The following is a 19956-nucleotide window of genomic DNA, read 5'->3' on the forward strand; positions in this document are numbered from 1 at the left end:
AACCAGTCGCCTGGGAAGCACTGAGGGCTTCCATAGTCATAAAATGAGAAAACTATTGGATTAGTGGAGGTTTAAGCCAACTGCAATGAAAAGAAAGGTTAATTTGGAAATGAAGGAGAAGAGAGACAGTGTACCCATAAAATTGTTTGAAAAGTTTATCTATGGCAAAAAGGGGAGAGATAGGTAGAAATTTATTTTCATATTATAGGGTAGTAGCTCATTTTTAAATGACCATAATTTTTTAAATGATACTGGTGGCATGACAACATCAAAGTGCAACAAACTCACAGGGTTTGTGCAGAAGGACTGATTGAAGGCTTGAGAAAGTGGGATGGGATGGCACTCCTAGCACATCCATAAGGACCGATCTTTGATGAGAGGAGAGCACCTTCCTTGGTAGTGAGAAGACTGGATGCTTCCAATTTCTCACTGAAGCAGGTGGTGAGATCATTTCTAAGCCAGTGGGAGGAAAATGGGCCAGAGATTTGAAGAAAGTGAAGGTACAAAATAGCTATGTCATAAAATGGCAGAACAAGCTTATGTGAGAATCATAACCATGCTGCCAAGCAGTGCTGAGTCTCCATTTAAGACTGTTTTTCAAGAACAGTGTGACATCATCTAGCCCAGCCTTTGTTTCCACTCCCCTCATCACTTTCTGGAGCCCCTTACCCAAAGCCAGTTTCTACCATTTTTCACACTATGTGATGACAGACAATAATAATTCCACCTGCTGAGACCATCTAATCCCCCAACAGCTGCATGAGCGGGTACTATACTTTAGGCCCCTGCAGTCCCCTTTCCTTGCATAGCTTCTGCCAAGCCACCAAAACAAAACAGAAGGGATGGGGGTGGCTTCTTCGCCTGTTTCTGCTTATGTTCCTGGAGTTCTTCTCTACCTTGGGTCGGGAAAACATGGCAGTTTCCTCAGGAAGTGAGATTTAGCATTGACTCAACTTGCTTCACTTTTTTGCAGAATTGATACTCGTGATGGACAAATAGAATTTGTAGGCTGTGCCATTAGTGAGCTATACAGAGTCAAATAACTAGATGCGCAAGGCAGAGGATTCGCAGGGAGCTAGATACCTCATTCCTATGTCCCACAAACTTTTCAACATGACATAAACAGTAATACTTTACAGTAGCAGTCCTTAAGTAGTATTCACTAATATATGGTGTTAATGCCACAGTATGAATACTAATGCTATAACACTATAATATTGATATAATGCTATAGTATGGCTAATTTACTAATACTACTGTATTAGTAAATACTCCTTGAATTAAGCAATACTGTTGTAAACTAATAAATGCCCAAACAAGATATCTGATGCCTCCATCAAAAGTTTCTAGCTATATTGCTGGGCACATTGGCACATGCCTGTAATCCCAGTAACTTGGGAGGCTGAGGCAGGAGGATTGTGAGTTCAAAGCCAGCCTCAGCAAGAGCAAGTCACTAAGCAACTCAGTGAGACCCTGTCTCTAAACAAAATACAAAATAGGGCTGGGGATGTGAGTCAGTGGTTGAGTGCCCCTGAGTTCAATCCCCAATACTCCACCCTTCACAAAATGTTTCTGACTATATCAATGCAGAGACTGAAAAACATAAGCTATTAAGTGAATCCCACTGCACTGCAGATTTAGAAAACCAATCCTTTGACTCACTGTGAGCTTCTAAAGAAAAACATACTGACTACTCAAATAGATTTTTTACTATTTCAAAGGCTGGAGGTAGAAAGAGCACACATGAAGTTTAATATGATGGACTGGAAGTCCAGCATGAGGAAGTAACCTCTTGAGCTAAAGCCGACCCCACAAAGTTTAATGTGAAGCTGTGCAGTGTAATTTTGACACGTAGGCAACCCAAAAATTGATGTGTAGCTTTTAAAGCAACTTCCATTTCTGACAATATCATTTTGAGCTCATTCTTTGGCACCAAGATCAAATGCCCTTATTTATAGGCTCAAACACATAAGAGCCTAAAAAGGAAGTCACATTCAGCAGAAATTCTTTCCACACATGACTATTAGTATTTACTCAAATAGGAACATTTTACTTTTTCTCAGCTTAGTAGAGAACATGATGGGTAAGAAAAAATATGCTAAAGCTCATTTGCTTTTTATTTTCCAAAATCAAAATTTTATTTTTAATATCATGTTTAGTTAGCTGTAGCTAAATCATAATGAAAGAAATTTATAATATTCTCAGAGGGAAGGAAAAATTGAAACAGACAAATCAACATCTAGAATTCTAAAATCTGCAGGTAATTTTCCATATTTCCCCTAGTAGATATCAGCTAACATACAGGTTTGTGGCCCGAAATATATACATAAGACCTCATCCAAGCTAAGTGTCACTTATGTCTCATAGACAATTTTCACTTGGCAGTGTGTGAGAACCCCCTGAAAACTTCAACATATTTTTCAAAGAGCAGTGCACTTGCATTGGAGATAATAGCAAGGCAAGACAGGTAAGAAGTATGGCTCCCATTTATCTTTTTAATAGAAAGAAAAATAAAAAAAAAGGGGCAACCTTATTTGAATATGTCAAAGCCTACCTTACAGGGCAACAGTGATTAAGAAAAAAAAAAGTTCATTATACTTAAAAAAAAAAGGAAAAAATTCTTCTAAAAATGAAACAGAAAAGCTGATGGAAAAGTAAAAAGCAACTCACCTCAAATAGAATGAGCTACCACGAAATATCAGATTGCAAATCATATGGGCTCTACTTTCTCTGCCTCACCTGCCCAGTACCTGACAGTATTGTGACAATATGAGATCTAGAACTTTTCTATGGTGCTGCTATCTCCAGGAACATGACACACAAATCCAAGAATATGGTAATTCCATTTAGCATTTAAATTCACAGCTTTAACCATAAGAATTGCATTCAAATATAATTTTCTTTTACCTTGGTCTTTTCACCAACAATGTTCTTTTCCAGTTCTGCTATTTTCCGGTTTAGGTGATCCAAAATCTCCTTCTCCTTCATAAGTTCAGTTGTTTCAGATTTCTGCTCTCCATCCAAAAGAGCACATTCCATATCCAACTAAGGACATAAAACAAAACTCAGAAACATTTCACCTTCAGGAATATTCTCAACTGCCCACTGCATTGGCGCAGTTTAATAGATAATAATGTAAAAAAGTACTACCATATCAGCCAGATTGGGGGACACAAAGAGCACTCCAAAGAGCCCATGTGAGACTCAGGATTTTCTATATAAGAAAACTGGAGAGCCCAGAGTGTATTTGCTAAGAAATTTAGCCATCTTGTCACTTAACTTTTCTAGTACAACCCCCTTTCTGCTTACTTTTCAGAGATATTTTGCTATTTACTTAGATGCAAACACAATCCACATTGGAAATAGCCTTGTCACAAACCACATTGAGAACAGCCTTGTCTTTGTCCTTAGGGCACAAGGAGTGAAAGTTACTCCAGCCCAGCACTTGGGCTCTGCATTCCTAGCAATTCTGGCAGGAGGGGCTTCCAGGGTCTATGCACAAGATGACAGGTGAACAGTCCCCTTATTCCTCTATGGGGCTATTGACACCATCTGTAAGTGCAGACATGCAGATCCTCACCAGGAATAATTATGTGCTCTCACTCCATGACAGAAACATAAAATTGCCACTATCTTCTATTAGAGTTACAGAATATGTGCTATCTGCTCCCTGTTTCACAAATCTCTAGAAAGCTGGGTTTATGTCTAATTCATGTGTGGAACTGCCCTGTAGTGATAATGTGATATCTAACTCATAGTAATATGCTCAGAAAAATACTGCTTAGATTTGAAGCTGAATACCTAAATCTAGGGTACTTCAGCTAACAGATTCTGTGATCAGACACACATAATACTAGTTAAGAGAAAGTTGGCTTAAAGCTCATTAAAGATGGCTTAATATGTTTTTTTTTTCCTCATCTGATTAAGAAAAAAAAAACAGAAAGAAAATAAAGGAATGTAGAATAGGGCACTTTTGCTCTACACATGGTACCCATTGAACAGATGCCTGCTTGTGTTGACCTCTATGTATTTGGCCTCTGAGAACTGTGTCTTAGTGAGCAGAAATGTTTTTAAACTACAAGGGAAAAAATGAGAGGGTGAGCTCATAGTTTATACCTCTCTGGAGGATTCATCCATCTGGTCATTTATATCTTTGATTTTTTGTTCAAGTTCTTCAAGGTTGTTCAGAATTGTGATTCTGGCATCTTCCATTGCGGCTAACTCCTGAGTCCTCTGTTCTTCGCTTATGCCTTCTGGGGTCTGAAATTAATCAACACAGAAATGGGTTTCTCACACCATAATTTCCTGATTTGACTAACAAGTCAGCTGTAGATCTATTGTCTCACAACCTCCATGACCATGCAGATACTCAAAGCATCCCTGGAACAGTTTAATCTGAACTCTAATACATTTTCCCATAGAGGTATGCTATCCTCAGCAGCTATGTCCTCAGATAAGCTCGAATAAACCAACCTCAATGCACAAATCCATATTATTTTAAAGCTAAAATAACTAAGTGGTTAAAAAGATAAGGAAGCTGTGGTATAGACAGATTGAAATGGTTTCTGCAATGTTACAGAGAAAATTTGGCACAACAGAGAACTAGAACTAAGACAGGACTGTAGACATCTTCCTCTGGGACCTCTCAAGCATGCTGCCACCTTCATGCAAGCTCAATGTTTTCTCTCATCTCCTATGGAAGCCTCTTGAATTTCTATCCAAACTGTGATGTCACTGCTAGGGTTATCTGCAAATGAGTATTCATGCTTTTTTATTTCGTTTTCAGTGCAAGGTAGGAAAACAAGGGCACATCATTTTGGCAATTCTCCAAATGATTAGAACTACACATTCAATGATGCCAGTTGATATTTTGCTTTTTGTTACGGCACTATTTGCTATCTTTGTTCTACAGAACTTCTTTTAGATAATGTTTAAGACACTACCTGGATACAGTGGGTTTTATGACTGAAAATAGGACACTGGTGACCATTCATTTATTTCATAAAATACTGAGTTCCTTGGCAAGGAATGAGAAACCCAACCAACAAATTAAGTGAATGAGGGCATACGTATAGCCTTGAGCAAAGTTAATGACAAAAACTCAAAGAAGAAAGGAATATTATGGATCATAACACACAGCTCAAATATGACCGCCTATTGTTTGAGAAGAGAACGTAGTAAAGTAAAAAGAGCCTCTTCTTCCTAGAATTTCAGGTTAACAATCTTGGGTATCACCTGGTGGTGTCTTTCAGACATGCCAATATGTCAATACCATGTATTTAATTCTTATCTTTCTTTGAAAAAGAAAGAATATTTTGAATACATAAGACAGTAATTAGGCAATATTACAATTAAAGATTGAAAACAGCAACCCAATTAATGAATGAAGATTAATTAATCCCTAATCCTTAAAAAGAATATTCAGATAAACCAAAATAACTGTTGAAATTTACTTATACCTCCCTAGGTTTATTTAACTTATTTATCAATCCTGATAACTTTAAGAAAACATTCCATCATGTCGTATTTAATGTGTTCTTTACTCATATTCTTTTTTCTTTACTTTGTAGCTACTTAAATAATAGAGATTAAATAATAGAGCACCCAATATCTCAGGGTGGTTAGAACAAGGGAACCCGGTTTTTCCAAGCTTTGACATTTTGCTGGGTTTAATTGTCACTCAAGTCCAATATTTTATCAAATAAAACAACTGCTGACCTTTTTATCACAAACAATGGAGCTCATTGTCTTAATACTTGGGCGCTTATTTCAGGCCATGAGGAATGCCTGCCACAGTGAATGGCATTCCAGAATCACTGACAGACATCCCAGCAGGAAAGCTCAGGAAGGCTAACATCCTGTTGGGTCAACATTACATATTAGGTTTCCACTTCCAAGGCGGTTTAAAAATATCTCTCTCAGTGGTGGAAACAAAGCATTAAGAAAAGACAAAACAACTTAACAATCTGCAAAGGATAAACTTTATAAGTAAGTAGGGGGATGAAGATAATAAAGAGCAGCCATGATGGGTATTTGCACATAACTCAAAAATTTTTAGAAATTTGAAGTTGCTAAAACAATAAAAGCTATTTATAGAAATACATGGCATCTAGGAAATATCTGTGATATTTTTTTTTTTGCTATGTATAAGAAGGAAAATCAAAAGGCATTCTAAGACAGAATGTTTGTGATAGAATGAGGTGAAAACATTGTAATCTTATTAATTAATCAAATAAAGAAACCCTATAGAGAGCCAAGGTGCAGCAGCCAATGAATTGTGTCTTTTACGGTGACCAAAAAAAAAAAAAAAAAGTGAAAATGTAAATGTAAGTTCATTTTAACTTCTTTGGGATTTTTTTTATAGTAATGGATAGAAAACACTGATATAGTGACATTTTTAATAAGCACATTACACATACATATGCATCCTCAAATATGCCATCTCTGAGGTAATCTAATCCACACAGAGAAAGGTGAGAGATAGTAGGGACAAGATATTTTCCACTTGTCCTTTTTTTGGCAGATATCTTGTTAGAACCCTCTTGCAACCAAAGGAGTTGGGGGTGCAGAACTTTCTACCATAGATGGAACAACTGGTCAGAAAGAGGAGGTGGGAGCTACTCCATTCAGCTTTTGGTTCAGGTGGTGGTTGGCAGGTTCACAATGGCCCTTTAAACGTAGCATATTTCCAACTCCTGTGCATAGTTAAGTGTTAGGTAAAGTAAGTTCCAGAATGCTGAATCTCAGGCTTCATTAATAATGTTAAAATCTTCATTTAGTTAAATAAATTTAGAGTGGCTTTCATATTCCTCCCTTCCACATTTATTCCTGAATTGATTATAATGAATATTATATACTTTGTTAAGCAAATAATCCAGTGAAAAGATTACCAGAAGAAGAATATTCAAAACAAATGGTCAGGGTTTTTCATTTGTTTTGAGTCTTTTATCTTTTTTCTTGAGTTAATATGTGCCTCCCTGTCTTTGAAAAGTAGTAAGTGAAAACTCTTTCCTTTAGACCTATCAGCCTCTCACTTGCATTATAAGCTGCTGCAGGGTAACCTGAGGTGCCCCTGAAGTTTCCTGTCTCTAAAGGAAGCAGGACTTATGTCTCTTGTAACAATGGATGCTGCTCTAAGCTTCAGAGGCCTCCTATTCCACAGGAGTATATTTGAGAAATTAAAAACATCTGCCAGGATCTGCCTGTTTACACATCAACAGCTTTCTTGTCAAAGCCTTCTCCAGAAGGAAACCTGTCTCCCAAAGCAATTTCCAAGAGAGCGCACAGCTCAATGTTTTTAACAAAATAGAGCAGATGTCCATCAAGGGAGAGATGTAGAAAAATTTAAGATGAAAAGTAAGTCACAGATTTCTAAGGAAGCCCAATGGCTGACGACAACAGATCAGATTTTTCAACTGGGTCAAATACTTAGCCTGAACAACTGACAACTTTTGATTCTTCCATGTTCCATTCTTCTCCCCATCCTAAATTTCTAACAGTTTTAACTTTCTAGCAATAAAGATAGATGTCCTATTCAGGATTTCTCTCAACTCAGAATTAGTAAGGTAAATACAGTCATTCAAAGAAGGGATTGAAGTCCAACTGGATTTAATGGTCCAGAGTCCTAATGTATGTGATAGGAGGACTTGGCAGGCAGATAAGGACTTCTGACCAGGAACATCCAAGATAAGTCTTGCTGAAGTCAAACAAAAATGAAGAACAAACATACAAACTCCAGAGCCCCACAGACCCAGTGTGGAGCCCAGGCAGGACCAGGATAGCCCCATCAACACCCTCAGAGGCTGCATTGCCCCTTTGAACACCCAGTGCCACAGCCCGCACCTCCCCACCCCCGACCTGACACTCCATGGCTGAAAGCAGATGTCTCCATCTTGGGACACCTTCATTGCCATCTTCAGTTGTGGTAACTCCCAGCTTGGAACACTGGCTGGGCAAGTATCCATAGTCCCCAACTCGCCCCTCTCCCTGGAAGCTGCTATAGTGACTTCTGGTATAGTGACTGCGCAAAACAAAACAGCTCTCCGAGACAGGTTTGCAGACCCCTGAGCACAACCCACAAGACCTCCCGGGAGAAAGGTCTTTCATTTAGGAAGTAGAAAGAAAGAGGGTGAGTGAAATACAGTTTAGAGACTAAATTAGAGACTAGGAACTGTGAGGTCTACAAGCGATATAAGGAGATAAGACCAAGCACCCACATCACATGAGCGGGCCCCAAAGGAGATGCTCGGGGTGCAGTCTTTTATCTGGGACCAACTGGTGCCATACCCCACTTCCAGGTGCCCTGTACCCAAGACCAACCCTCCCACCCTGGTAACCTTCAACATCCTGAGGGTGGAGATACCAGCAAATAACAGAAAACACCACCTATTGGAGGAGAAAGGAAGCAGGAAAGATTCTGATATTGAACCAAAACAATCCTTGTTTCTTCTACAGGACTTTTTTTCTTTTTTATCCCTCTCTATTCTCCTGCCCTCACATCCCCAACATTTGTGAAACCAGGTGCTGTGCATGAATTAGGATACTGAGAATGGGGATGTCTGAATAGTATATTATAGTTGTATTGTATATTCTTTTATCTCCTGTTTTTACATTTTTTATTTTTTTAAATATTTATGTGTGTTTTATATATTCTATTGTCTTCCCACTTACTTGTCTCCCCAAGATCACTTCCTCTCTCTTCCCCTGCTACTATCTTCTTCAGATTTCTTTTTCATACGTCCTAAGATCTAATAACTCTATATCCTCACCTCCTACCCCCTCAACATCTTATCCTATACCTCACTCCCGGTTCTTTGTCCACCATCAGAAACTGTAAACCCTTTTGTAAACCTACTGTTATATTGTAGAAATCAATTGAACTCACCACTTCTGTATACTGTGACAAACTGTAAACGCCTTAATAGCAACCATTTGGTTTAAGGTTGTATATTAGGATCATTAACATTGTTCTTCCCCTTGAAGGAGAGGTATTGGAATCTTGCAGGGGCACTATAATCTAAAGTGTAAAAAAAGGTAACACCGCGGATCTGCAGTGCTAGAAGGAAAGACACACAATAACATGAAAAAACAGGGAAGAAAGTGCCCCAAACAAATCAAGATACTACATTATTAGAATCCATGGCCAGCATAACAGAAGAAATGACAGAGAAGGAGTTCAAGATGTACATAATTAAAATGTTCTGTGAATTAAAGGACGATATAAGAGAGCAAATACAGGCAGTAAAAGGTCATTTAGATAAGAGCTACACAAGTAAGTACAGGAAGCAAAAGATTACTTCAATAAGGAGATGGAGGTTACGGAAAAAAAAAAAAAACAGACAAAAATCCCTGAAATGACAGAAACAATAAACCAAACACACAAACTCCCCTGAATATGACTATGTGATAAACTGCTCTCAGAATTTAACACCATGATGTTTCTCTCAAAGAATCAATATGCATCCTTTCCTTACAACAAAAATTCCTGATGTGTCCTTTTCGTTGTTATTGTTCTGTGGTCATAATTGCCAAGAATTCAGAGTGGGACTTAATGGTAAGATTACTTAAGTTAACTAATTAATCCTATTTATTCTTAAATAAATAAATTTACCTTATAATTATGGCATTGTTTTTCCTTTTATTTTGGTGTTCTAATTTTAGTTTAATAAAATATATATCTTTTATTGTAAGCTCCTTCAATTCCTTTTTAGAAAAGAATGGGGAAATTTTTAAATTGTGCAAAAATACTGCTATTACTACTACTACTACTACTACTACTACTAATAATAATAATAATAATACCAACGATTACCTTTGAACCCAATTTAGGAAATCCTAAAATTGATAAGACACTTTTAAACCAACTACAATCAGAAAACTAAGTAATAATTATGATTACAAATAAATGTTAAACTCTTACATGCAAAGCAAAACAAACATACAAACAAAAATCCCATAAAGTCAGTGGGATAACCACTCACGGTGATAGCTTAATTTGCCTAATTTGCCTACAATAGCTCTTCTACAATAAAACACAGGACGAAACAATTTTTAATAAGTGGATTGAAAAATACATTAACAATTCAAATGTGAAAATATTCCCTACTGTATGTATAAAGATAAATTTGAATACCTATCAATATGATGAATTGAAAAATTCTGATAATATGCAACTTTGGCCAATGTATGGAGATGAAAGTATGCTCATAAACTATCAGTGACAGTGTCACATGGAAATATAGTTTTTAGAGAGTGTAATTTTGGAAATATTGATTAAAATGAGTGAACCTACAGATGCATTTGCACAGTGTGCAAAAACCAAACAAATATATATATATATATATATATATATATATATATATATATATCCGATGAAAATAGAGGGGAGATCATCGGAGTAGAGGAAATGAATTGAGGGCGAGTAAGGAGGGAGGGGAAAAGGGAGAAACTGTGGAATAAACATGATCAAATTATTCTAGGTGCTGGGTGCCTATATGAACACGCCACAGTGAATTTCACCTTTATGCATGTCTATTAAACATCAATCAAAAGTGCAATAAATAAATGAAAGGAGGACAGTCGAAAAAGGGTTAAAGGGGAAGAGAGAGGGGGAGGGAAAGAAGAGGCACTGGGGACTGAAGTGGAGCAAACTGTATTCCATGTGTGCACAATTAGGTCAAAATTTAACCCCAATATCATTTTATCTATGATGTACTAATAAAAACATCAAAAATAGAATTTTTGTTACAATCAGTAAAAAGCATGATCTATAATTGGCTTATTGATCTCAAGTGATTTTACTTTAATTTTATGCTTTCCATAATGATCAGCCATCCAATTTTGAAAGAAATACAGTGATTTAAGAACATCTAAACTAGCTACACAATTAATAGGAATTTATTTTGCTGATTTAATCATATTTAGCATCAGAGTATTATTCAAGAACATCTGAAAAAACTATATTAAATTTTTACAATGCTCACTAAAAATGTGGTGAAACAGTGTGGGATGCCTGTGCAGTGTATATTAAAATAAGGCACGGTGTGGCGCTTTTGGTAATCTCAGCGAGTCTGGAGGCTGAGACCAAGTTTAAGGCCAGCCACATCAATATAACAAGAACCTATCTCAAAATTAAAAATAAAAAGGCCTGGGAATGTAGGTCCATGGTAGAGCACCCCTGAGTTCAATTCCCAATACTGGAAAAATTAATTAATTAATTAAAAAAATACAACTTTACTGACCCTTGGCACTGCTGCCATGCTGGTCTGGAAGGCTTTGTGCTGTGGGGGACATCTGTGTACTGTAGAAAATTCAATAGCATTCATGGTCTCTGCTCACTGGGTACCAGTGGCTCCCTTCCTTTCCTGGTTGTGACAGTCAAAAGCCTCTCTATTTAAATATTGCTAGAAACTTCCTAGGAGGCCATTCAGACCAGCTTAGAAGTATTTCTTCAAACAGAAGAAACAAATACACTCAGAACCAAATTGTAAGAAACACAAAGGTGGCAGGTGCAGACAGACAAAGGACATGAGCNTATATCTGTGGATTTTATTAGCAAACAACTTGGAATAACCCACATGGTATCTTCAAAATATAGAATTCAATTTCACCATTAAAAAAAATGGAATAAGGCTGTGTGTACTAATATGCAAAGATGCCCAGGATATATAGTAATAAGGATAAATGCATACTATCATGGGTGTGCATATGTGTGCCTATGCCTATAATATGTGGTTGTTCGTGAACAGAAAATATTAGGAAGACAGGTGAGACATTTAACTATACTTATCTCTCAGGTGTACAACTGGGAGTGGAGAGGGAGAAACTTCATTCTTCTCATCTGTACTGAACATTTTTTAGAATGTAAATTGGTTACTTATTGTTTACTTATTAGTAAACACTCTAATTTGCTAAACCTTGTTCAGTTGATTATCTTTTACATTGATTTTTCACTGAAAATATTCTGGAAAACGTGTGTGATAAAAATCTCTAGTTTCCAGCCAAAAGCACAGGCATATCCCTAGGCTCTAAATCCTGGTTTCTTTGCTACCCAGCATTACCTTTGGTAAGATACTTAGGTAGGAGGACTCGCTGGAAGCTTTCAGAAAGGCAGACGGGGGTGTTGGGGGAGTCCTGGTGAGGTCGCCAAGCAGTTCATCGTTCCTGATGTTCCTGGGGGCAAGGAAGCTGGCACTGCTCTGACTGAGGCTCCCAAAGCCCGCCAAATCCGCATTGTGGAGAGAGCCCTTCCGGTGACACCTGTATCTTGTGTCAGGGCACACCAGGGCTTCTTCAAACACGGACTCCTCATCGGAGATCTGCAGCTTTTCAAGTTCCCTGTTGATTTTCTGCACATCTGCCACGGTCGTGCCTGTGGACAAGCGACTGTCAGGCTTTGTGTACTCAGCACAGAGACTGAGGATGGTCTCCAGACGCTGTCTCTCCTAGAGCACAGAGAGGAGGGCAAGATCAATGAATTTGTGAGAATGGAGACAACTCCCAATATAAAGGCTATCAACCCACAGACACTTGGCTGGTGCTGACTTTGCATCATCTTTTAAGGATGTATTTAAAGATCAAGATGAAACTGTTTGCAATGCCTGGTTTTGTCCTAGACACTATTCTGACTGTCCTTGTTCATCTCTATATCCCAGGACTGACTCTAAGTGCATATCTTAGCACTCGGGAAGCCATTTCTTATATGACTAAATCTCTAAATACTCCAAAGATGTTTAAAATCTTCTCTTCCTAACCATGCTTTACCACCTTCTACTTATCTATCTATTATTCACTATTAGACACACAAAGAGAAAAAAAGTACTTTAAAAAAATCTTCTAATTTAAAAGATATATCTCTGTCTTGCCGGGCCCGGCAGTGCATGCCTGTAATCCCAGAGGCTCAGAAGGCTGAGGCAGGAGGATCATAAATTCAAAGCCAGCCTCAGCATCTTAGCAAGGCCCTAAAGCAATTCAGCGAGGCCCTAAAGCAATTCAGAAAGACCCTGTCTCTAAATAAAATATAAAGAAGGGCTGGGCATGTGTCTCAGAGGTTAAGCACCCCCGGGTTCGATCATCAGTACCAAGAAAAAAAAAAAAAAGATATATCTCTGTCTTCCTAATTTTCTTGAAGTGTTTCAAAATTTGAAAAACTTTTTTATGCCTGGTTATCATGTAAAGATCTTTTCTACTACTTTCTTATGTGAATAATTGAAATTATTTTAAAAGTACAAATGTTGCACTAAAATGACAATTCCACAATAAGTCCAAATAGAGAGATATCAATGTAACTCAAATTCTAAAATCATTAAACATTTGATTCATTGAGCTGGAAAATAAAATGATAGTTCATTTGTTTAAAAAAAATCAACATATAGGCCATTGATGTCTAAAATAGTCCTACGACATGCCCCCTTGACACATGCCTCATGCAGAACATTGATGCTTTTTTATTTTAGGTAGATTAATTACATATTGTGAGCAATGGGAAGCAATTTACTAATTGCCTCTCATAAACCTAGACAGCATTGTTTGGGGTGGGGAACCTCAATGTGTTTACCCTTCACATTAAATCCCATGCTGAAATGAAAAAAAAAAAAAAGAACCTAAAACAAAGGCTATCTGTTGTGATTATATTTACCACATAGAAGGAAGACTCCAAAAGCGCTCCATATAAAAATACATTCCAAACTGCTGATCAGTAATAAAACAGGAAAATATTAAGCAGCACTAGATAGCTGTTTTCATTCCAATTTTAGCTAATTTGTAAAGTCAAAATTCATATGCAGTTAGTTCTTTTATTAGTTGAGGTAGTAACAAGTAGAAAAGTCAAATAGGAACAGACCAACTCCCTAGTTACCATTAAACCTATCAATTAAATGACAAGTTAGAAGTCATGTAAGGTATATCTGACTTATATCTACCCTCTAAAGAACCCCCCTGAAAAAGGGGGCAATAGCTTGATCAAAGAGACCTTTAAACTAGTTCCCATAAACTCCCACCTCCCTTTCACTGCCTGAACTTCTGGACTCCAGCTGCAGCTCTGTCCTCATGGCCTCTTCCCAGGGCAGGCACTCATGGCCACACATCCTCAGCCCCAGGCTCTTCAGCACCCTGTCCATCCAGCAACCCTGCTGTTTATTTATCTCTACAGCTGCCACCAGCTGCCAAGCCCTACCCACTTCAGCTTTATGGGGAGGGATTGCCAGGATGCAACCTTCATTGCTTTGTTTTAAACTTCTCCAACAATAAAGAAAATTCTACATGGAAATACGTGAACAACTTGCAAAAGTGTAAGTGGGGAGAGGGACAGGAGCAAAAAGTTATCTTACCCTTTCTCCACAGCATCTGCATTAGAGGCTAATCTCCAAAGAACAGTTCCCTTTCTGGCATTTAGATAATTAAGTTGAAGCACCTAACCTCAGTCTTTAGTAATCTTCATAGATCTTTATATGCATATATTAGTCTTGGCATGAATTACATTCAGGATTATCTAAAAGTTATCAGTTTCCATTGATCCAGTGAAGGCTGCTGTCTTCAAAAGCATGAAAGATACTTCTGCCTAGACTGGAACACATAGCAAAATTCCTCCCACATCCTTCCCCAAATAGTTTCTTTTGCTGCCAGGGCTATTACTTAACTCCAAAGGGAATAAATGATCCTAGCCTTATGATGAATGCTATTTCAGACAGTGAAACGCAGTATTCAAAGGCTTGTGCACAGGAAGTTTGGTCTACTGGTATGTGTCTCTCTCTATTCTCATCACACCATTCACAGCCAGTCTGTTCAGTCCTGAATCTCACACACACACACACACACACACACACACACACACACACACCACAATGCTGCTCACACGTCTAAAAGAAATCCAGGCTGTGCTGAGACACTCTGGCCCCATAAAAACTACACCGAAGAAAAATAAACTGATGTCGAAAAGTACGTCAGAAGAAAGTCTGCAAGGCATTTCAGAAAGCACTTCAGGAAGCCTTTTAAGGAAAACCCGAACAGAAATTACCCTCCTAAGATAATACTCCCTTCAGCCCTCTGGATTCTGGTATCTTATTTCTTCTTATACATCATCTTATTCTGCAGCTGCCACCAGAATAATATCCTTCACTCTGTGACCCAAAAGAAGAGTAATGATTATGGATAAGGACTCTCTGAGAGTCAAAGAGGGCAATGCTAATAATGATGCTGAAATCTCAAACACAGACTGGAATTGCTCTCAGCACTGAGATGCACAGCCTCCTCCCCAAAATTCAACTTTCCTTGAAGCTTCACCTGGAAACCTGCAAATTCAGGAGGCTACCTTCTTTAAATTCTCCAAATCCTACCCAGTTTCCCAAATCATCCATCTACCATTTATTTTTTTTTAAAGCTACCAGTACAAAGACTAAATACCCCCAAATGACCAGAAAACACTGGTGCTAAGGATTTAAGATTAGGTCACTTTGAATCAAATTAGTTAAAATATTAAAAAATTTGTGTTTCCCTTCTCTTCCCTCCATCTTCATATCCCACACATCAAAAAAAGCTTTGAAAGGGATTCAGATGTTTGAAAAAAATACCTAAAAAATATTGCTATTCAATTGTTTTTCTCTTAGAGGTTAAAAAAAAAAATCGTGAACTGGGACTATGTTTTTGGACCTCAGATCTTTCTTTCTTCTTCAGAGGAATGCGTCTGACATTGCCCCCACTGCAGCTACATAGCCATCCACATTCTGCATGCACCCTGTCTCCTATATCCAACACTAGTCCATCTAGGCCTCAGGACTGAATGTACTGAATAAAAAATGAATTATGTCCCAGGAGCTTGGAAGGGTGAGGGAGCAGGATCGGGAGTTCAAAGTCTGCCTCAGCAACAGTGAGGTGCTAAGCAACTCAGTGAGATCCTGTCTACAAATAAAATACAAAATAGGGCTGGGGATGTGACTCAGTGGTTGAGTACCCCTAAGTTCAATCCCCAGTACCAAATAATAATAATAATAATAATTATGTAGAGAAACAACTGTTGACACCTAAGTGCATGTGAAATCTTTATTAAATCATTCTGTTGTATGTTGGGTCACTTATTGCATACAACAAAAGGTTGTAATACTTAGATATAATTAAATTGAAATTAGTGTTTTTTCTTTTTAAGACATGTACTGTAAGTATGGTTTTACTTTTCTCTTCCGTTAACCCTAGGGATTCAATGTCTCCATAATCTTCTGTTTGACAAAAATTTAAGTTACTTGCTGACTAGTAATGTTCTTGGGATACATAGATTTTAAAAAAAACATTAAAAAAGACAAATTTGTTTTCTTATTTTGTATACACCATCAAGTCCTTAACAGGAGGTCCGAATAAGTGATCAGTTACAGAAACAATGGTAACAGTTTATGGAAAACCTATGGATTCACATATGGGGAAACAATACACAAAAATTACAGAAAATAAATTTGGGTTGAGTCCTTAAGGATAAATATAAGTCTTGTGGTATGTTGGGGCAGTGGGTAGGCAGGGCATGTCCTTGAAGGAATCACAGAATCAAGGATACAGAATTGAGGAATGTCATGGTATGCTCAGAAATTAGCAACTAGACTGTAGCTAGAGTGAGGGATTCTCCGCTAGGAAGTAGGATGAGGTTCCTACATAGAAATGGGCCACCTGTCTTCCTCTTCAAGGAATTCCAACAGTTCCAAATAAACTTTTGGAAAAGATTCCTAAAATAAATCAATAAGAGTCATAAACCCCAGTTTAAAATGAGTGGCAGAATAAGAAGAGGTAGCAAGTGTGAAGAATTCCCAGGATTTCACTAACACGTGCTGGTATGTTAATCAGGTGGGATAGTCAGGAGGAAAAAGAAGCAATGGCTGGAAATCTTTTATGTGAGTTTATTTGGTTTTATAGTTAAATCCCTGGGGGTAGTAACTGGGGCAAAAAGTCTCTTCTGTTGCCCATCTCCAAATTCAATGTGGACCTCAGACTTGCACTGACCAGTGAAATTTGAGAAGCAGTGTCATTCCTGCATGAACAGTAAGTACATAATTTATTAAATGCCTTGCTTTGCTATGGCAAAGTGACCCTCCAGATGGTGCTGTCTCCATCACCCTGGGTCCCAAGTGAAGAGATGAAATAGAGGGCTCAATCAACCCACACTGGCTATGGAATATAGGGGAGAAATAGATCTATGTTGTAGTAAATCTCCAAGATACATTTTTCTTTTTGCTTTTTCCTTTTCCAACAGAAGAAACTCATTATGATTGATAAACTGTGCTTAATTTTAGGCAGAAACCTGGCTCAAAACTTGGGGAGGAAAAACTCAAGGAACCTCTTAAGGAAATCTCAGTTATTTACTATGTCATAAAGAATTCGGTTTCATCCAAACAGAGGCCTGGCCTTTGTCTTTCACTTTTGGAAGGTGACCTAAGTCATAGTGAATTGGAGTCTCTGTCTAGCGCAGAGTTGGCTGCACCTGATAATCACAGGATGGGGGTTGGCCACCAGAACAATTAACTATGTGAGTCAGTGTAAAAGCTTTGGGTCATGGGGTATCAGTCAACCCGGAAACTGGGATCAACCACACGGGCAATCAATCACTCACTCAATCTACAGATCTACAAAACTATACAATGAATTCATGATAAAAACTCTGGAAACTAGAACTAGGTCAAGCTTCGCTGGTGGGTGTGTACTAGCACACACCATGCCCAAATTTGGTGGAGAGATGCATCCTGATTGACAAGAGTGAGGACAATGAAAGTATCACTTCTGGAACCCTCTAGACTCTGCCCTGTGCCTCTTTCTTTGGCTGGTCTCTATCTGCCTCCTTTCCCTGTCATAAACTATAACCAAGACTGTACTACTTTCAGTGGGTTCTGTGAGTCCTCTAGTGAACAATGGAACCTGAGGGTGGTCTTGGAAACTCCTGAAAGCAAGTGTCAGAAGCGAGAGAAATATTGTGCGGAGACAGTGTTTTTTAACCTTGTAATTGACTTTCACATTTACCAAACATTACCTCAGAATTGTTTTTCATCAGTTTAGAACAGATAATCTGATTAAGAATCTGTACATGAAAGTAGGGGATTTTTATTGTTTGGCTTTACAAATTATCTTCAAAAAGGTCAGCTTAATGTTTTGCTAAGAACATTTTATCTTATGGAACTGATAAGTCGGCCTTCAAGTTTTCAAGAAAGCACTTCATTCTGTACCCTCAGTTTGTACTGCATATGAGTGTGTTCCCATGGGTGGGGTTAAGCTAGAAACGGGGCACATCATTTTGAGGACTGCCTGCTCTGGAGGAAACTGTAGCTTAATGGTAAGTCACTAATAATGTGACAAATACTAACTTCTCATCAACCTTTCATCATGTGCAGATTAAGGTTTTCGATCACATACACCTGTTCTCCTCTGTACTAATAAATAACTATATATCAAGAGAGTAAGACATATGCAAATAACTAGGGCAGTGGATGCCACTCAGTGATTTTTAGTATATTGTTTCAAATACACTAAATATACCAAAACAAACAAACACCCTAAGGAGATAAAGGCCATCCTGCTTAAACTCCCAGATTTCCCTCTATATCTGTCTGATCCTCCTTCCTTCAAGGTTATCACAGGGGCTGACAGCATGAGCTCTGAAGCCAGACTGCTTGAGTTTGGATCCTGTTCTGTAACTATCTGTGTGGCCCTACTCAAGGCATTCAGCTTTTCTGTGTTCCAGAAACAAGGGATGTAAAAGAGGGGGTAACTAGAGTAATGAAATAATAGAGATGTGGAGATTTCTCTCCAGTTTCCATAGTAACCTGGGGAGAAGGAATCTTTTCCATCTCTCACTGTCATTGGTCCCTCTATCCCCACCAACACAAACCACATATATTCCCTACAGCACAGGAAGGCCACTGGAGTAGCTTCTAGAAAGTACTACCCTCCCAAATAAATCCATTCTCCCACCAGTGCACACACTTCATTCTTGAAATAAAACTCAGGTTTCTATTCACATTGCCCCCAGCTCCACATTAAGCCTCAGAGGTCATGAGTGTCTTACCCCAATGAGGCCATGCATCATCCAAATACCTGAGGAGCCTGTCACTTCCTACCTTTACTCATTCCCACAGGAAGACATTCAGTTCTTTTAATCTCCTCTCATAAATCTGTTCCTCACACACCTAATTGTTTCACTATTACTCACCTGTGTGGTGACATCTCCCTCAAACCCACTTGCCTCTACCTACTACTATTTCTAGCTGTGTTCCTATTTTAGGAGACACTTGTACTTGAAAAAAATAGATATACCTATGAAATAATATCTTTAATTATTAAAATATTTGATAAAAATATTTAATAATGTCATGAATTATATAAATCATATAAAACACATGTTTGTTTTTATTTTCATTTATGCCAAACATGCCCTGAAGTAATAGAACTTTGGTTTAATGGATCCTGTTAGCTTTTATCCAGTAATGTTTTCAAGGCATACTTTTTCTACCTAGTTATCCCTAGAGTTCCATTAGGCAGGCTCAAGTTAATCTCTGGTCCTAGATATCATTTAGCTAGGATTCTCTGTATTTTACTCCTTTTTGTGATGCCTTTTTACATCATTTTGCCATTTAAAATCAACTGGCAGGCCTATGGGTTATGAGATGTTCAATTTTTAAAAAAAAAATTAAGGTCAAAAGTGAACTATTTTTAAAATATTAAAAGATGCAGCTTAGTAGTAGAGAGCTTGCCTAGCATGTATGAGGCACTGGGCTCGATTCTCAGTACTGCAAATAAATATACGAATAAAATAAAGGTCCATCAACATCTAAAAAAAAAAATTTAAAAAGAGATAGCAATGGAAAGAAAATGCCCATTATGAATGGGGGTAAATGCACATCTCCCTATCAAAGCACTGGCTGTAAAGAAAGGAAATTCACGTGACCAACATGACCATTAGTTCCACATAACATCCAAAAAAAAAAAAAAAAG

At 38.0% G+C, this 19956-nt stretch overlaps 1 protein-coding gene across 25 annotated transcripts in view; it reads right to left on the minus strand.

Moving 5' to 3' along the window:
- Phldb2 (pleckstrin homology like domain family B member 2) overlaps positions 1-19956 on the minus strand; it is a 203200-nt gene that overhangs the window by 48126 nt on the left and 135118 nt on the right. For all 25 annotated transcript variants that reach the window (XM_048803325.1, XM_048803336.1, XM_048803332.1 and 22 more), the window contains 3 exons: positions 12060-12443; positions 4117-4260; positions 2908-3045 (listed from right to left, as the gene is read on the minus strand). In XM_048803325.1, the coding sequence (XP_048659282.1) occupies positions 2908-3045; positions 4117-4260; positions 12060-12443 (666 nt within the window). The remainder of the gene's footprint in view (positions 1-2907; positions 3046-4116; positions 4261-12059; positions 12444-19956) is intronic.

The sequence above is a fragment of the Marmota marmota genome, unplaced genomic scaffold, assembly GCF_001458135.2.
Source record: "Marmota marmota marmota unplaced genomic scaffold, marMar, whole genome shotgun sequence".
NCBI classification, from domain to species: Eukaryota; Metazoa; Chordata; class Mammalia; order Rodentia; family Sciuridae; genus Marmota; species Marmota marmota.